This window comes from Amphiprion ocellaris, chromosome 7 (assembly GCF_022539595.1).
Source record: "Amphiprion ocellaris isolate individual 3 ecotype Okinawa chromosome 7, ASM2253959v1, whole genome shotgun sequence".
NCBI classification, from domain to species: domain Eukaryota; kingdom Metazoa; phylum Chordata; class Actinopteri; family Pomacentridae; genus Amphiprion; species Amphiprion ocellaris.
The window spans coordinates 15,743,128-15,755,729 of NC_072772.1; the positions used below are offsets into that span (position 1 = coordinate 15,743,128).

The 12,602-nt window shown below is 41.9% G+C and overlaps 1 protein-coding gene across 3 annotated transcripts; it reads right to left on the bottom strand.

Moving 5' to 3' along the window:
• Window positions 1-1,726: 1,726 nt before the first annotated feature.
• LOC111589117 (sodium- and chloride-dependent GABA transporter 2-like) lies at window positions 1,727-12,094 on the bottom strand. 3 transcript variants are annotated; one of them, XM_055012439.1, is made up of 15 exons: window positions 11,878-12,094; window positions 11,673-11,735; window positions 9,209-9,343; window positions 8,662-8,802; window positions 8,340-8,427; window positions 8,095-8,227; window positions 7,886-8,020; window positions 7,712-7,815; window positions 7,415-7,539; window positions 3,955-4,067; window positions 3,724-3,861; window positions 3,428-3,530; window positions 3,066-3,166; window positions 2,802-2,972; window positions 1,727-2,251 (listed from the first exon to the last, which is right to left on the bottom strand). In XM_055012439.1, the coding sequence occupies exons 1-15, from the start codon at window positions 11,900-11,902 to the stop codon at window positions 2,162-2,164; spliced, it is 1,665 nt and encodes a 554-aa protein (XP_054868414.1). In that variant the 5' UTR covers window positions 11,903-12,094; the 3' UTR covers window positions 1,727-2,161. The 3 variants fall into 3 exon arrangements, with proteins under 3 accessions (XP_054868414.1, XP_023155604.1, XP_054868415.1); XM_023299836.3 differs by lacking the exon at window positions 11,878-12,094 and having other exon boundaries at window positions 11,673-11,868; XM_055012440.1 differs by lacking the exon at window positions 11,878-12,094 and having other exon boundaries at window positions 8,662-8,705.
• Between the last annotated feature and the right edge of the window lie 508 nt (window positions 12,095-12,602).

Sequence of the window (12,602 nt, forward strand, 5' to 3'; positions counted from 1 at the left end):
CCACTGACCAGAAACTACACCCATGTGCCTTCTTCTCTCGCCGTCTCTCACCAGCAGAACGGAATTATGATGTGGGGAACTGAGAGTTGCTGACTGTCAAACTGCCACTGGAAGAATGGCCACACTGACTGGATGGGGCCAAGCACCCATTCCTTGTTTGGACTGATCACCGGAACCTCAAATACATATGCTCAGCAAAAAGATTAAATGCCCACCAGGCCCGCTGGATTCTATTCTTTGGACGGTTTAACTTCCCTTTAACCTACAGCCCTGGATCCCAGAATATTCAGCCCGATGCCCCGTCCTGCCATTTCTCAGTTCAACATTCCTCCCATGCACCTGAACCTATTCTTCCCAGGGCCTGCTTCGTGGCCTCCCTCACTTGGGAAGTGGAATCCCTAGTTCATCAAGCTTTGGGTCGCCTGCCAGTTCCAGGTAACTGTCCTCCAATTTGTCAGTTCGTACATGACTCTGTCCACTCCAAGGTACTCCAGTGGGCCCACTTGTCTCGGGTGTCTTGCCATCCAGGAACAGCACACACCCTGGAAGTCATATGGTGGACGTTCTGGTAGCCGACCATGGAGAAGGACACCCAGGAGTTTGTGTCAGCCTGTTCCACCTGTGCCCACATTAAGACCCCCCACCAGCCCGGTTCAGGACTCCTTCAGCTGTTACCCATTTATCGACGTCCTTGGTCCCACATAGCACTGGACTTTGTCACTGGTCTGCCCTCTTCCCGAGGGAACACAGTTATTGTCACTACCATCAACCGTTTCTCCAAAGCAGTGAACTTTATTGCCCTGCCTAAGCTCCCTTCTGCCAGAGAGACTGCTGATATCATGGTGGAGTGGGTCTTCCGACTTCACAGAATCCCTGCGGACATTGTCTCGGACCGTGGGCCCCACTTCATGTCAGAGGTGTGGAGAACCTTTTGTGCTGCCCTTGGGGCGACTGTCAGTCTCACTTCTGGATTTCATCCACAGTCAAACAGCCAGATGGAATGGGAAAATCAGTCACTGGAGACCTTCTTACGGTGTATGACCTTGGAGAATCCCTCAGCCTGGAGCAGCCTCCTTCCCTGGGTGGAGTATGACCACAATTCTATGACTAATGCTTCCTCTGGACTCTCTCCCTTTCAATGCTCTTTGGCCTATCAGCCTCCCCTGTTTCCCTCACAGGAGCAGGAATTCCCTGTTCCCTCTGTTCAGGCCTTCGTTAAGAGAAGCGAGAGGTTGTGGAGTTGTGGATTATTTAAACCCAGTGTTACTGGGATTGAGCAAAATACCTGTGAAAGTTGTTGTAAATCCAACAGTCACTCAAGTTTAATTCTGCAATTCACTAGAAAAATATGTGCTTTTTAAAGAAAATATGATTCAGCTGTAGGGATAAGACTCAAAACATATTTACAAACATTATGAAAATAAATTATTTTACTATCGTCTAAAGATAGCTGTGAATTGGCCACTCCCATTTTCTCTCATTATTGTTTCTATTTTCTTTAACTGAAAAATATATCAACAACCTTTTAAGTTGTTCTCAGTCATTCCAGTTTTACATCACATAAGTTTCTTATAGCCCTTTATTAAATATATTGGTTTTATGTGGCTCCTATGAAGTTCAAGTTGCACAGCTTTATGGTTCTTGGACACCGTTGTTTGTACGATATGCTGTGTCAGATTTCCAGGTCCAAATCTGACTTAAAGTTCTCTTTCAATTGCAGAGACAGTTAGAGTAGTTCATGCTTTTATGATTAACAAAATACAAAAACATTTGAACATTTTATTTACAATATTGTTTGGTAAAATGTAATTTCTTCCATAAATGCTTAAACTCTTGACCTAGTAGTTGTCTGAAACCCATCTGATTCACACTAAACAATGTATTTCTTTGAATTAAAGTATAAAATTTTTGGACAAGTAATTTTGGAATTTGTGAATAGCATAGAGTTTGGATTATATTTAACAAACTGATCTACAAAGTGGAACAGTATTTCTAATTTTCTTTCTCTGTAAAAACAAAAAAACAGAATGAAAGAAAAGATTACAAACACAGTTATACAGTCAGTAGTCCAGTGATTCTCTATCTTCAGGGAACATGGGAAAGTCAAAGCTGCTTGGATCACCATGGCCACATGCAGTGATATTTTTTCCTTACAAGTTTATTATCCATTGCCTAGTAGTAAACTGTCATTCCTTTCCTGCATTTGGGTGGGTAAGTTATCAGGTTCAGGCTGGCACAGGTGATGACAACGCTGTGAAATAGAGAGAAATATTCAGTGAAAGTTCCCAACAAAAGGATAGAACAGTCGTTGCAATATAGGTGTTTATTCCATTGCTCCAGCCTGAGAACAGCATGAATGCCGCTAATTAACACCAGATGAAGAATGTAGTTGGTACTCTGGAAACAAGCTCGTGCAACTTTCAAATAAATGAAGGACCTCTCTCCTACATAATCACAATAGTAATTCTAAAAGCTACAACCAGATTGGAGAGTTAACTTGCTGGTAAAATCTTTTGACATTTCATACAAAGCTTCACTCATTGTTCAAGTTGTGAAGCACCTCAACTGAGCTTTGATTTTCATTTCATTAAAACACTGTGAACATGAGGCTCCACTCATCTCCAGTTTTATCTGAATTATTGCACATTTTCTGAAAATGTTAAAATGGTCCAGAAATTATGCTTCTGTCCATGAAAAAGTTTAGATTAAAATAACATATTATAAAATTATATGACACACACACACACCTTGTCTTCCGCTTTCATTTGTTACCATAATAATCAGTTACACAGTTGTCCCACCTGTTTGAGGGTCCCAGTCCCAGTGATCAACTTATACAGTGCACATCCAGGCACAAGCAGGATTGAGGAGAGGGCCAGTAGCCAGCCCAACACATATGCCCAGTCTGGGTACACGTACCAGCGATTAAAGGTCAGAGGCTGGTACTCAATTAAAGAATATATGAAAGAGCCCTAAGAAAACAGAAACAGATGGTTTAGTCTCTGGAGTCTGATTCTGATCTAATGACTGCATCATAGCACTGAGACACAGAAAGCCTGTCTCACCAGTGAGACCAGTGGTGTGAGGTAGAGCCAGCAGATTTTGAAAAATGGGTTGGCGTTCATCCCTGTCATGTCCTTAATGATGTCATACAACCGATCTGCCCCTTGATAAGAGAAACGAGATTAGTTAAACAGGATTAGTTGATCAGATCCGACCACATTTGTAAATCACTTGGTATGAGGACTTTGCATATTCTTTCCACCTAAAGGTGGAAGTAACCTGTTACTTTTCATGACAAGTACTACTCAGCCTGCAAAACAGTAACAGGGAGGGGTTGGTTTTCAGGTAATCATTACAGATTTAGCTCTCAGCAAAACATAAAATGGTATAAAAGTAACAACTGTTTCACAAACAAAATACCTACCAAATATCCATCCCAGTGCCAGCGTTTCAAACACAGAGATAAAGAGGATGCAGGCTCCATTACAAGCATAGTAGTCCATCATCTGGAACACATACATCCCTCCCTAGGGACAACAGCCAAGATATTATTTTGATATGCATTTATTTCCTTCCTCAAATGTTTGAAGGCCTTTTTGAGCCAAATATTCCTTTATATGTTGCAATGAGAAAAAAATGTGTTATGAAAACTATTTTTGGCAGGAATACACACCAATATTGGAGCAATAAAAAAAGTGTAATAGAACATTAAATACTGACTTCAGTGAGCATGACAAGCTGAAAGGAAAAGCATATTAAGCAGAAGAGGGCGAGGAACTTCTCCCGTCGGCCTGCCCTGCGCATAACTTTAGGAAACATATCAGTGACAGACGTCATCACCACCTCCATGGCGACAAACTGTACAGTGAATGGACAAATGAGAAGAAATTAGTGTTCTAAATATTAATTAAATCTTTCCAAAAAAAGAATGCTTTGACAAATGTATCTTACTTGTGTGTCCAAACCCAAGAGAATGAGCATGACAAAGAAACAGATGGACCACAGTTGAGGCAGAGGCATCATGGCTACAGCCTGAGGATAAGCAATGAACGCCAAGCCTGGACCTGGAAAACAACATTAGAATGATGCTAGACTGAATGGTCGCCCTCTACTATCTGTGTTTGCTGTTTCGATAGTTTAGCAACAATAACCTTTACTTGTAGGAGCAAAGAACCACACTACAACAATGGAACAATGGGAATTTGCCAGTTTAATGAGGAAAGGTGATTTTGGATGATGGGAATGAGTATTGGATGTAAGGATGAGGATGGATCAGGAGGTTGGCTGATCTCGTGAGACGTGATGGGATGTCGTAACCTTTGGAGAAGGACACTAATGGAGCTGGAGCGAATTCAGAGCACCTTCAGAAACGAAAAAAGGCTGACATATGTTATAGCATAGGGCGCCCACTTGAGAACCCAGAGGAAGCCCTCACTCACTTGACCATCCCACAAAGTCTTAGGTGTCTCATGTATGCAAGAAGGGATAACATCTAGTCCTACACAACAGATCTAGAGTAAGACTGACTGAGAGGGAACAGGCAGATGACCATTGTTTTAGGATGCAGTGATTGAGAAGATCTAATGTGTGGGGCAAACGCTTTGCTATGTGGGCAGGTCCTTGTTTTTGAAAGCCTTTAAGAAGCATTGGCACCTTGGAATGAGATGGATGCTTGGTTGTTTGTCTCTCTCTGTGTTGCCCTGTGATGGACTGGTGAGTTGTTCAGGGTGTGACCTGCTTTTGTCCTCAGTCAGCAGACACCCCCCAAAAGCCCCCTCTGACCCTATAGAGGATAAAGCGATGTATAGATAATGGGTGGGAAACTGTTTAGATTGTAAAAAGACATTTCTACTGAGGGAAGACACAGTTGGTAGGTGACACGATATGACTTGAAACAGTCCCAGCCTGTTAGGTAGGTTGAGAGTGTGTGTGGAACTAGTTGAATATGGTGGCTGACAATGGGGGAACGGTAATCATATGAATGTGCGATTCGGGGGCCAACAGTCTGAATTTCTGAAACAATGAGAGGGACAACAAAAAAAAAAATTATGTGGTTGCGATACATGGAGATGTAATGTGTTCGGTGGAGGAACTGGTGGTGAAATTAATGTAAGCCTGCACATGATGAGCTTCTAATTTGTTTATGATTTCCAAGTAGATGAGTACGGACTCCCTGAACCATTCATGCCCACAAAGAATGGAAGTTTTGATGAGGTACAGCTCAAGGGATGTAGATAAGGGGAAACTGGACTGAAAGTTGAGGGAAACTAAACTCTGGATGCCACTTGGATGTGAACAATCATATCTGCGTTAATATGGAAGTTCTCAGGTTTGATGACATAGTGAAGGCAGAAGAAGGAAAGTCATATCTGGGAAGACAGAAAATGTTGCCAGAAACACATTTCCAATTTTCATGCATCATCTAATGAGACCTTGTTAGGGAAAGAAAGGATGGCTGCTACATTTGCCAGAAAGTTGAAGATTATTGGTTTCCCCTGGGGGATAATGTATATGGCATAGTGAAGGTGGCCTATATGAGCTAGTAGATGTTTTGTGTTACGGGGGGAGCTGGAGAACCCAGGTGCAGACACAGATAAGAGACAAACGGATAGTTCAAAGAAATTTATTCTACTACAAAAACAAATCAGACTCAAGAGCAGGAGACAAAACTGGGGGGAAAGAAACTAAACCAGACCCAATACAAAAAATGCGAGACAATGAAAGTCAAACAAAAACTACACTCTACACAGGAACACCAGGAAAACACAAGCAGAAAAACTAAACTAAGTCAACAAACAGTGTACTCACAAACCCAGGCGGAACAAAACTAAGGGGGCAAGGTAGGCAGGCACAGGGAATCGGAAGTTGGCAGTAGACAAGACTGGCAAACAGAAGGCTGGAGACAGAGAGGGGACCGACAGTTATCCAGGGATGGGAGGTGACAAGAGTCCAGGTGGGGCTATGGCAGGGTATGACAAGCTGGAGGCAAACTGGGATCAGTGGGAAGGCAGAGTCCTGTGAGGATCAGAGCCTGGAGGAAAGCAGGGATCTGATAGTCTATGATCTGACAGGGAGTGAGTGAATGCACAGAGCTTAAATAGCTGGAGGTGAGGAAGAGAACAGGTGAGTGGAGTTAACTAATTACTGCAGCTGATGTGCATCACTGCAATCAGCAAAGTGCAAGCAGGTGAGTGAGACAATGGAGGCAGGCAGACAGACGCAGAGACCAACAGGTGCAAACAGAGGGAGCCAGAGGGACAAGACAAGAAAAGAGAGACAACAGGGAGAGAGAATGACAGGATGAAGGACAGACAAGGAGGAAGGAGAAGAATAGGAGCTGGAGCAGGGATCATAACACTTTTGTGTGTCTGTCAGTGGGAAGATAGTTTGAGAGTAGGCGGGTGATGTACTGTATTTTCTTCGGGGGCAGGAGTCCAGAGTGATGCCTAACAACTCGGGAGATGCATGGCTCTGTATTTTTCTCTTTTGAGAGTGGAACACTAAGTTCTTAGTGTTATAGAGAGTGATTGTGTCACGGTTTGGAATGTACTCCAGAACGTTAGTGTTGGCTACGTGTTCTCCCCCGGGACTGTTATGATGGGGAACGCACCTGTGGATTCTCACCGGCATGTGCTGTGAATGAGTGAGCGTTTACTAAAAGTTCTGAAACTGCTACCAAGTGTGCGTGCATTAGTGCTTCGAGGTCATAACACTTAGAATGATTAAGTGAAGGTAAAAGGTAGGTGTGGAGGTTAGGATGGAGGGGTGATGACAAGGAAATCATCAAGAAGATGACCAATGTACAGAAGTCTGTGGATTGTTATTGATTATCCAACAAAAGGCTTCAGAAAGAGAGTTGAAGATCTCAGGGCTGCTCATGCAGCTGAATGTCAGACAAATTAATAAGCTTCTTTCCAGAAAACACTAAAGAAATGGAAGCTGTCAGGAACAGCAGACAAGACTTTGAAAGCACTGGTAATGTCTGCTTTGGACAGCCAAGGAATATGTCATGCCAAGTGGATCCAAAATTCAATCCAAACAAAATATAATCCAAAATTCCAGGTTAGATAAGCTTTCAAGAAGGCCTGATGGCCCCAGGCAACTGTTCTCTAGACCTTCTTCTTCACAGATTTCTATCAAAACACTTTTATGATCCTCTCTGGTTATACTTTTATACTGTGTTGTTGTTCTTGAACTCACAATATTGCTCCAAGATTCTTGCTTTTATGAGAGACCAATGAAAATAAATACTTCAAACAGCTAACAGTTTTTGTCTGAAAAACAAAGTTTCCCTAGTTTGACTACTGTATCATGAAGTGTAACAGTTCTCAGAAAATAGTCAAATTATGCAACACTGTCTGCTCGTCAGGAAGATGAGCTTTTCTGTTTCTGAATATCTCAGAATCTGTACCTGACTCTGCCACCTCTGCAATGGGAACGCCCTGCTCATGAGCCATGAATCCAAGCACCGAGAAGACTGCAAAGCCAGCTACAACACTGGTACCACTGTTCAGCAGACACAGCCACAGACAGTCCCTGTAAAACATGAAAACACAGAGAATACTCTTTCATTTCATAGCACGAAGCTGGAATATTTTTAATTTGATGTTGCTTGACTCTTATCTTGCACCTGTCAGAAATGTTGATGGTTTTTTAGAGAGTCCTGAAATTAAATATTAAGCCCAATCACTCATAGACAAATACTTACTTGTAACAATTGTTTTTGAGTTTGTTGTAGCTTCCCAGCACAGTTAAGATCCCCACACCGATACTGTAGGAGAAGAAGATCTGAGACCCAGCCTCCATCCACACCTGTTCCACAGCAACAGTGAGTACATTTGTCCACCTGCTCTCTGCACTGTTAAAATCATCAGACATCTACCTGAGGATCCGTGAGTCGTGAGGCTTCAGGCAGAAGATAAAACTTCACTCCTTGCAGTGCACCAGGAAGAGAGAGTCCACGAATCAGAAGAATTAGCAGCATCACATAGGGGAAGGTAGCAGTGAAATACACCACCTTGAAAAAGAAAAAAAAATTCTGATTATACTGTGTCATCATTCAAATCAGTTTTTTATTGTCTCTATAAATACCTTTCCTGTAGACTTGACACCTTTCCAGATACAAAAGTAGCAGATGATCCACATAGCAATTACACACAACAGCACCTCCCACCTGATGCTGCCGATCTCCTCAATGCCTCCTGAGATAGCCAGCACACGTCGTCTGGAAGTAAAAAAGATGAACAGCTTTGGTTAGCATTACATATCAATTAAATGTTAACTTTGAATGTGTCCAGTAGTCTGGAGGTTTCATGTATTCATCTGTGCAGACATACTCCCAGAATTCTGTGGCTGCAGATGTTGAGTTGGTCTGATTGTTCCATGGCACACTGGCATTTTTTGTTGAATAGTCTACACAGTCATCTAGAAGGATAGAGGGAAGAAATCAGAAAAAAAAATTAACACTTGTCAGAGTTTTATTGACATATTTGCCATGTTGATGACAGCGCTGTAAAACCTGTCTGTTTTTATGCAGACATTTTTGCATCAATCAGCCATTGGACAGAGGACGTTATGTTCTGTAGTTAAGTTCTGTATTAGTTTTAGTGTTTGTTTGACCTCAATGCATCTGACAATGAAACAATCTTTGAATTGTACCTGTGTTCCAGTAGTTGTTGCAAGTGGCCCAGGGGAGCTGGGAGCTGAAGGAGAACACGAGGTAGAGCAACGCCCAGGACAGAATAATAAGGTAAGTCATACAACTGTAGAGGATGATCAGCTGCCCTGCATAGCCAATACCTACAAGGTCAGATTTGATATTTTCTGTTATAGACAAACCTCCATTTACCTATTACCCAAACTGTTTGTTGTTTAGAACCACAGGACTCTGACTGACCAGATCGACTACAAAAACTGTTTAATCACTGAGGAAAAGGCTTTAAAGATAACAAGACGTGAAACAAAAGCAAATTAAACAGTGAACTAATAATACTTAGAGAATATTTAAAAGTTATTTGATTTCACACGTGAATGTGTTTCAGACCGGACACTTTGTTAGGTTTAACCATTTATTTCAGAATGACATGCATTTGTGTTTGACGATGACTTTATAGAGAGATGTTTCTACAACTTTGTGTGGTGCATGGAGAATATGATTTTATTTTTCATGCTCTGCTACAAGAAAGTCTTGAACAGTGTACTGTACCTTCTGCCAGTGGACATAACTTCCTCCAACAGGTGATGCCGCCCTCCTGAGTGTACTGGCCCATGGTTGTCTCCAGCAGGAACAGGGGTATGCCACAGGTCACCACAAATACCAGATATGGCACCAAGAATGCACCTGAACTTACACAGTACACAAAATACACAATATTGCATACCTGTACTGCAATTTCTGCATAACAAGTACACTGTGAGTAAAGAACTATGGATAATATTTGCGTCACATTGGTGTTTATTGATTTTTTGACAAATCAATAGAAGTTTCATTGCATTAACACAATAGTTTATGGTTTTGGTACGTCAAGACTAATATGAATTAAATTTACATCATCAAATAAATGAAAATCCACTACATTTCTCAACATGTGTCCTGTACTTTTCTTCAACTGGAATGCAGCCGACTTGAGCTTCCTGGAGTACCCTAAATTTTGAATATCTTCAAAAAAACACAGACAGAGCTGTAAAGTCATGGTTTTGAGTTTCAATTTCTAGTCTTGTTTTGTAAGACTGTTCCCTCTATGTTTTTCCTGTTCACATATCTCTTGTACTTCCCTGTTTGTGTCTCTCTGTGTTAGTCTGTGTATGTTTCATATCCCTTTTCAGTTAATTCTTGTTCTGTTTTCAAGTTCCTTATTTTGTGTCCCTGTGGTGCTTGTACTTTCACCCTTTGTGTGTTTTCCCCCCTTTTTTGATAGCTTGCTCTTCTCAAGATCGTTGCTCCTACCCAGCTTGTCAGCTAGTCTATGTGCTGCCTCGCCTCCGGGCTTATGTGCCTCCAGCACCTGAGTTAAACGACATCTTACCTATTCCTGAGCCTGTTCCCGCACCAGACGATGCCTAACTTGATCCCATATCCATTCTTGAGTCAGCCAATGCCTTGTTTGTTGCCTTATTTGTTCTGGCAAATGTCTCCTCTGTTCCTGAGCCTACCTATTCGTGTATCTTCTTGTTTATTTTGTTCCCGAGTCTGGGACCATCTCCACCAAGGTACCAAGGTCCCTGCCACAGGGAGCTGACACAAAGACTGTTTCTGAGTCTGGTGATGTCTGCTCAATTCCAGAGTGTTTTTCTGAGATCCCTGATGTCCCTCCTCTTGACGCAGAGTCACTTGCAACCCTGCTCCTGGATCAAATTTATTTGAAATCTCTCTTGTTCCAGAGTTGGTCCTCCCAGCAGACACACAGGCTGAGATGTTTGTGGGCCCTGTCAGCATCTGTCCCACCTACCTTTGAAGTCCTACTTTCACTGGCCTCCAGCAAAGCTTCCAGAAGGGTACACCTGTGTGTTGGCCTACTGTCTGTTTTCCAGAGGGGTTCTGTCTCTGTCCCACCTTTCTGAGGGGCTCCACATTTGCCACCTGCCTCCTGCCCATCCTCTCAGAGGGTTCTACCTTTGCCATCAGTCCCCTGCCCAGCCTCTAGTGAAGTTTTGTCTTCATTGCTGGGCTTCTGCCTGTTCATGCAACCCTTTTTGATCTTCAGACTGTCCACTTCTTTCTCCCACTTGTCTGCCTGCCCTTCTACTGAAAAAAAAAAATGTCTCTGTAGTTTAACTTTATCCTAACCTTGTCAGTTGCCTGTTTATCCATTTGTCAGCCTTGTTCTCTTGACAGCCATTATTTCCATTACATCTGTACAGCCCACTGTCTTTGGATTACTTTCGTTATTTATTGGCTTATGTATTCATGGATCAACAGCTGCCTTTTGTTTGTTCATCTGTTAACCTTTAGTAATCTTCGATATCAAAGCTTTTGTGTTTCTGCCTGCTTGACATGTGTCTGTGCACTTGGGTTCTTCCCTGAACTCCCTGACATAGACGACAACCAGATTTACACAAAGGTTGCAGGTTGCATGTTTTAAGAACTGATTAATCCCACCTAGGAGACTGTGAACCTTGGGATAGATTTTGTGAATGATTAGAAACTGATGAGTCATTTAGAAGATTCTGATGATCGCTTCACCTAGAAGTGCATCTCTGTAAACTGAGCAGCTTTGGACTTTGGACTGCTGTCTGGACAACCAAAAATTCTGAGCACAGCATGTATTTGCTAATTGTAGAAGTTGTCTCCAGTCTCTAGTCCAGTTTCTAAATCATGATGTTTCTGTTTTATTGAATTTCTTTGAGTGGCTTGAACAAGGAATTTGAGGACATCACCTCAATTGAGATAACAGATCTCGTCACTAAGTAACTTATCAATCCCATTTATTTGAAAAGTTAAAAAGAATTAGACATGTTTTTATAGTGTGAATGCGTCTCAGCTTAGTCAGTTTCAAATGTGAAGTTTGTGATTTTGGAAAGATTGTCGATATTTGGCTACTTAGTAGCATGTTCCAGATTTAAATCCATCCCTAAATAAAACAACAGCAACAACAAAAACATTGCATTAAACAAACTCACCAAAACTGCAAATTCAACATAAACATGTAGTGAGCATCATGTTTGCTTACCCCCTCCATTTTTGTAGCAGAGGTAAGGAAACCTCCACACGTTACCCAGGCCGACGACATTCCCTGCAACAGCCAGAAGAAATTCCACCTTACTTCCCCAGTGTCCTCTCTCCTCCACCTCGGTCTGCATGTCTTTTTGAGCACACTTTCTGTTCAATACGCCTAAAAGTTCGAAACTGATGTTTCCCTGTCCTCTTACACTTACCATACAGGTTTTGTGTCTGTGTCATGTAATGAGCAACTGCCCAAGCAGTTAATCATCCATCCATCCTTTATCTATACATCGCTTTATCCCGTAGAGTCACTGGGGAGCTGGGGTGTATCCCAGCCGACTTAGGGTGAAGACAGGGTACATACTGGACAGGTCACCAGTCTGTCGCCGGGGACATATGTAGAGACATAGTACATAGAGACAACCAACCAAGCACACTCACATTCACGGAAAATTTACAATCACCAATTAACCTCAACATGTGTTTGGACTGTGGGAGGAAGCACCCAGTGGCTGCACAGCAGTTAATCAGTTTAGTGGAAATGTAAATTATCTCCAGGCTGACAATGAATTTCAAATGAACAACTAATAAGGAAATGCATTCATTGTTTCCAGACTTGGCACCGATTCGACATAAGTATTGATCTCACTCTCTAACACAAAATTCAAAAGCATTTATTAAATTTCTTTTAATCTTAATGTGTTCCTTGAGATGTATCAGAGCTGTCTAAAGGATTATTATTCAAGTGTGCTGCAGTAATGAATCACAACTGGCCTATCTTCACTGATCTACGTCTGTCAGTCTGTGATTTTTTGGCCTTGATTATTATTGTTATTATTATTGCACTTGTATGTAAGTTATTTCTTCTGTTTTTTTAATGCTTGTGCATATTTATACAATGTGTTTTTCATATTTTTTAAGCTATTTAGATAAAGCA

Excerpts from the sequence above, each read along its gene's own strand:
- LOC111589117 (XM_023299836.3), bottom strand. The coding sequence starts at position 11,802 with ATGCAGACCGAGGTGGAGGAGAGAGGACACTGGGGAAGTAAGGTGGAA. Across the intron at positions 9,344-11,672 it reads CTGCTACAAAAATGGAGGGG|GTGCATTCTTGGTGCCATAT; the intron begins GTAAGCAAACAT and ends GTGTAAGTTCAG. Across the intron at positions 4,068-7,414 it reads TGCAGAGGTGGCAGAGTCAG|GTCCAGGCTTGGCGTTCATT; the intron begins GTACAGATTCTG and ends GTTGTTTTCCAG.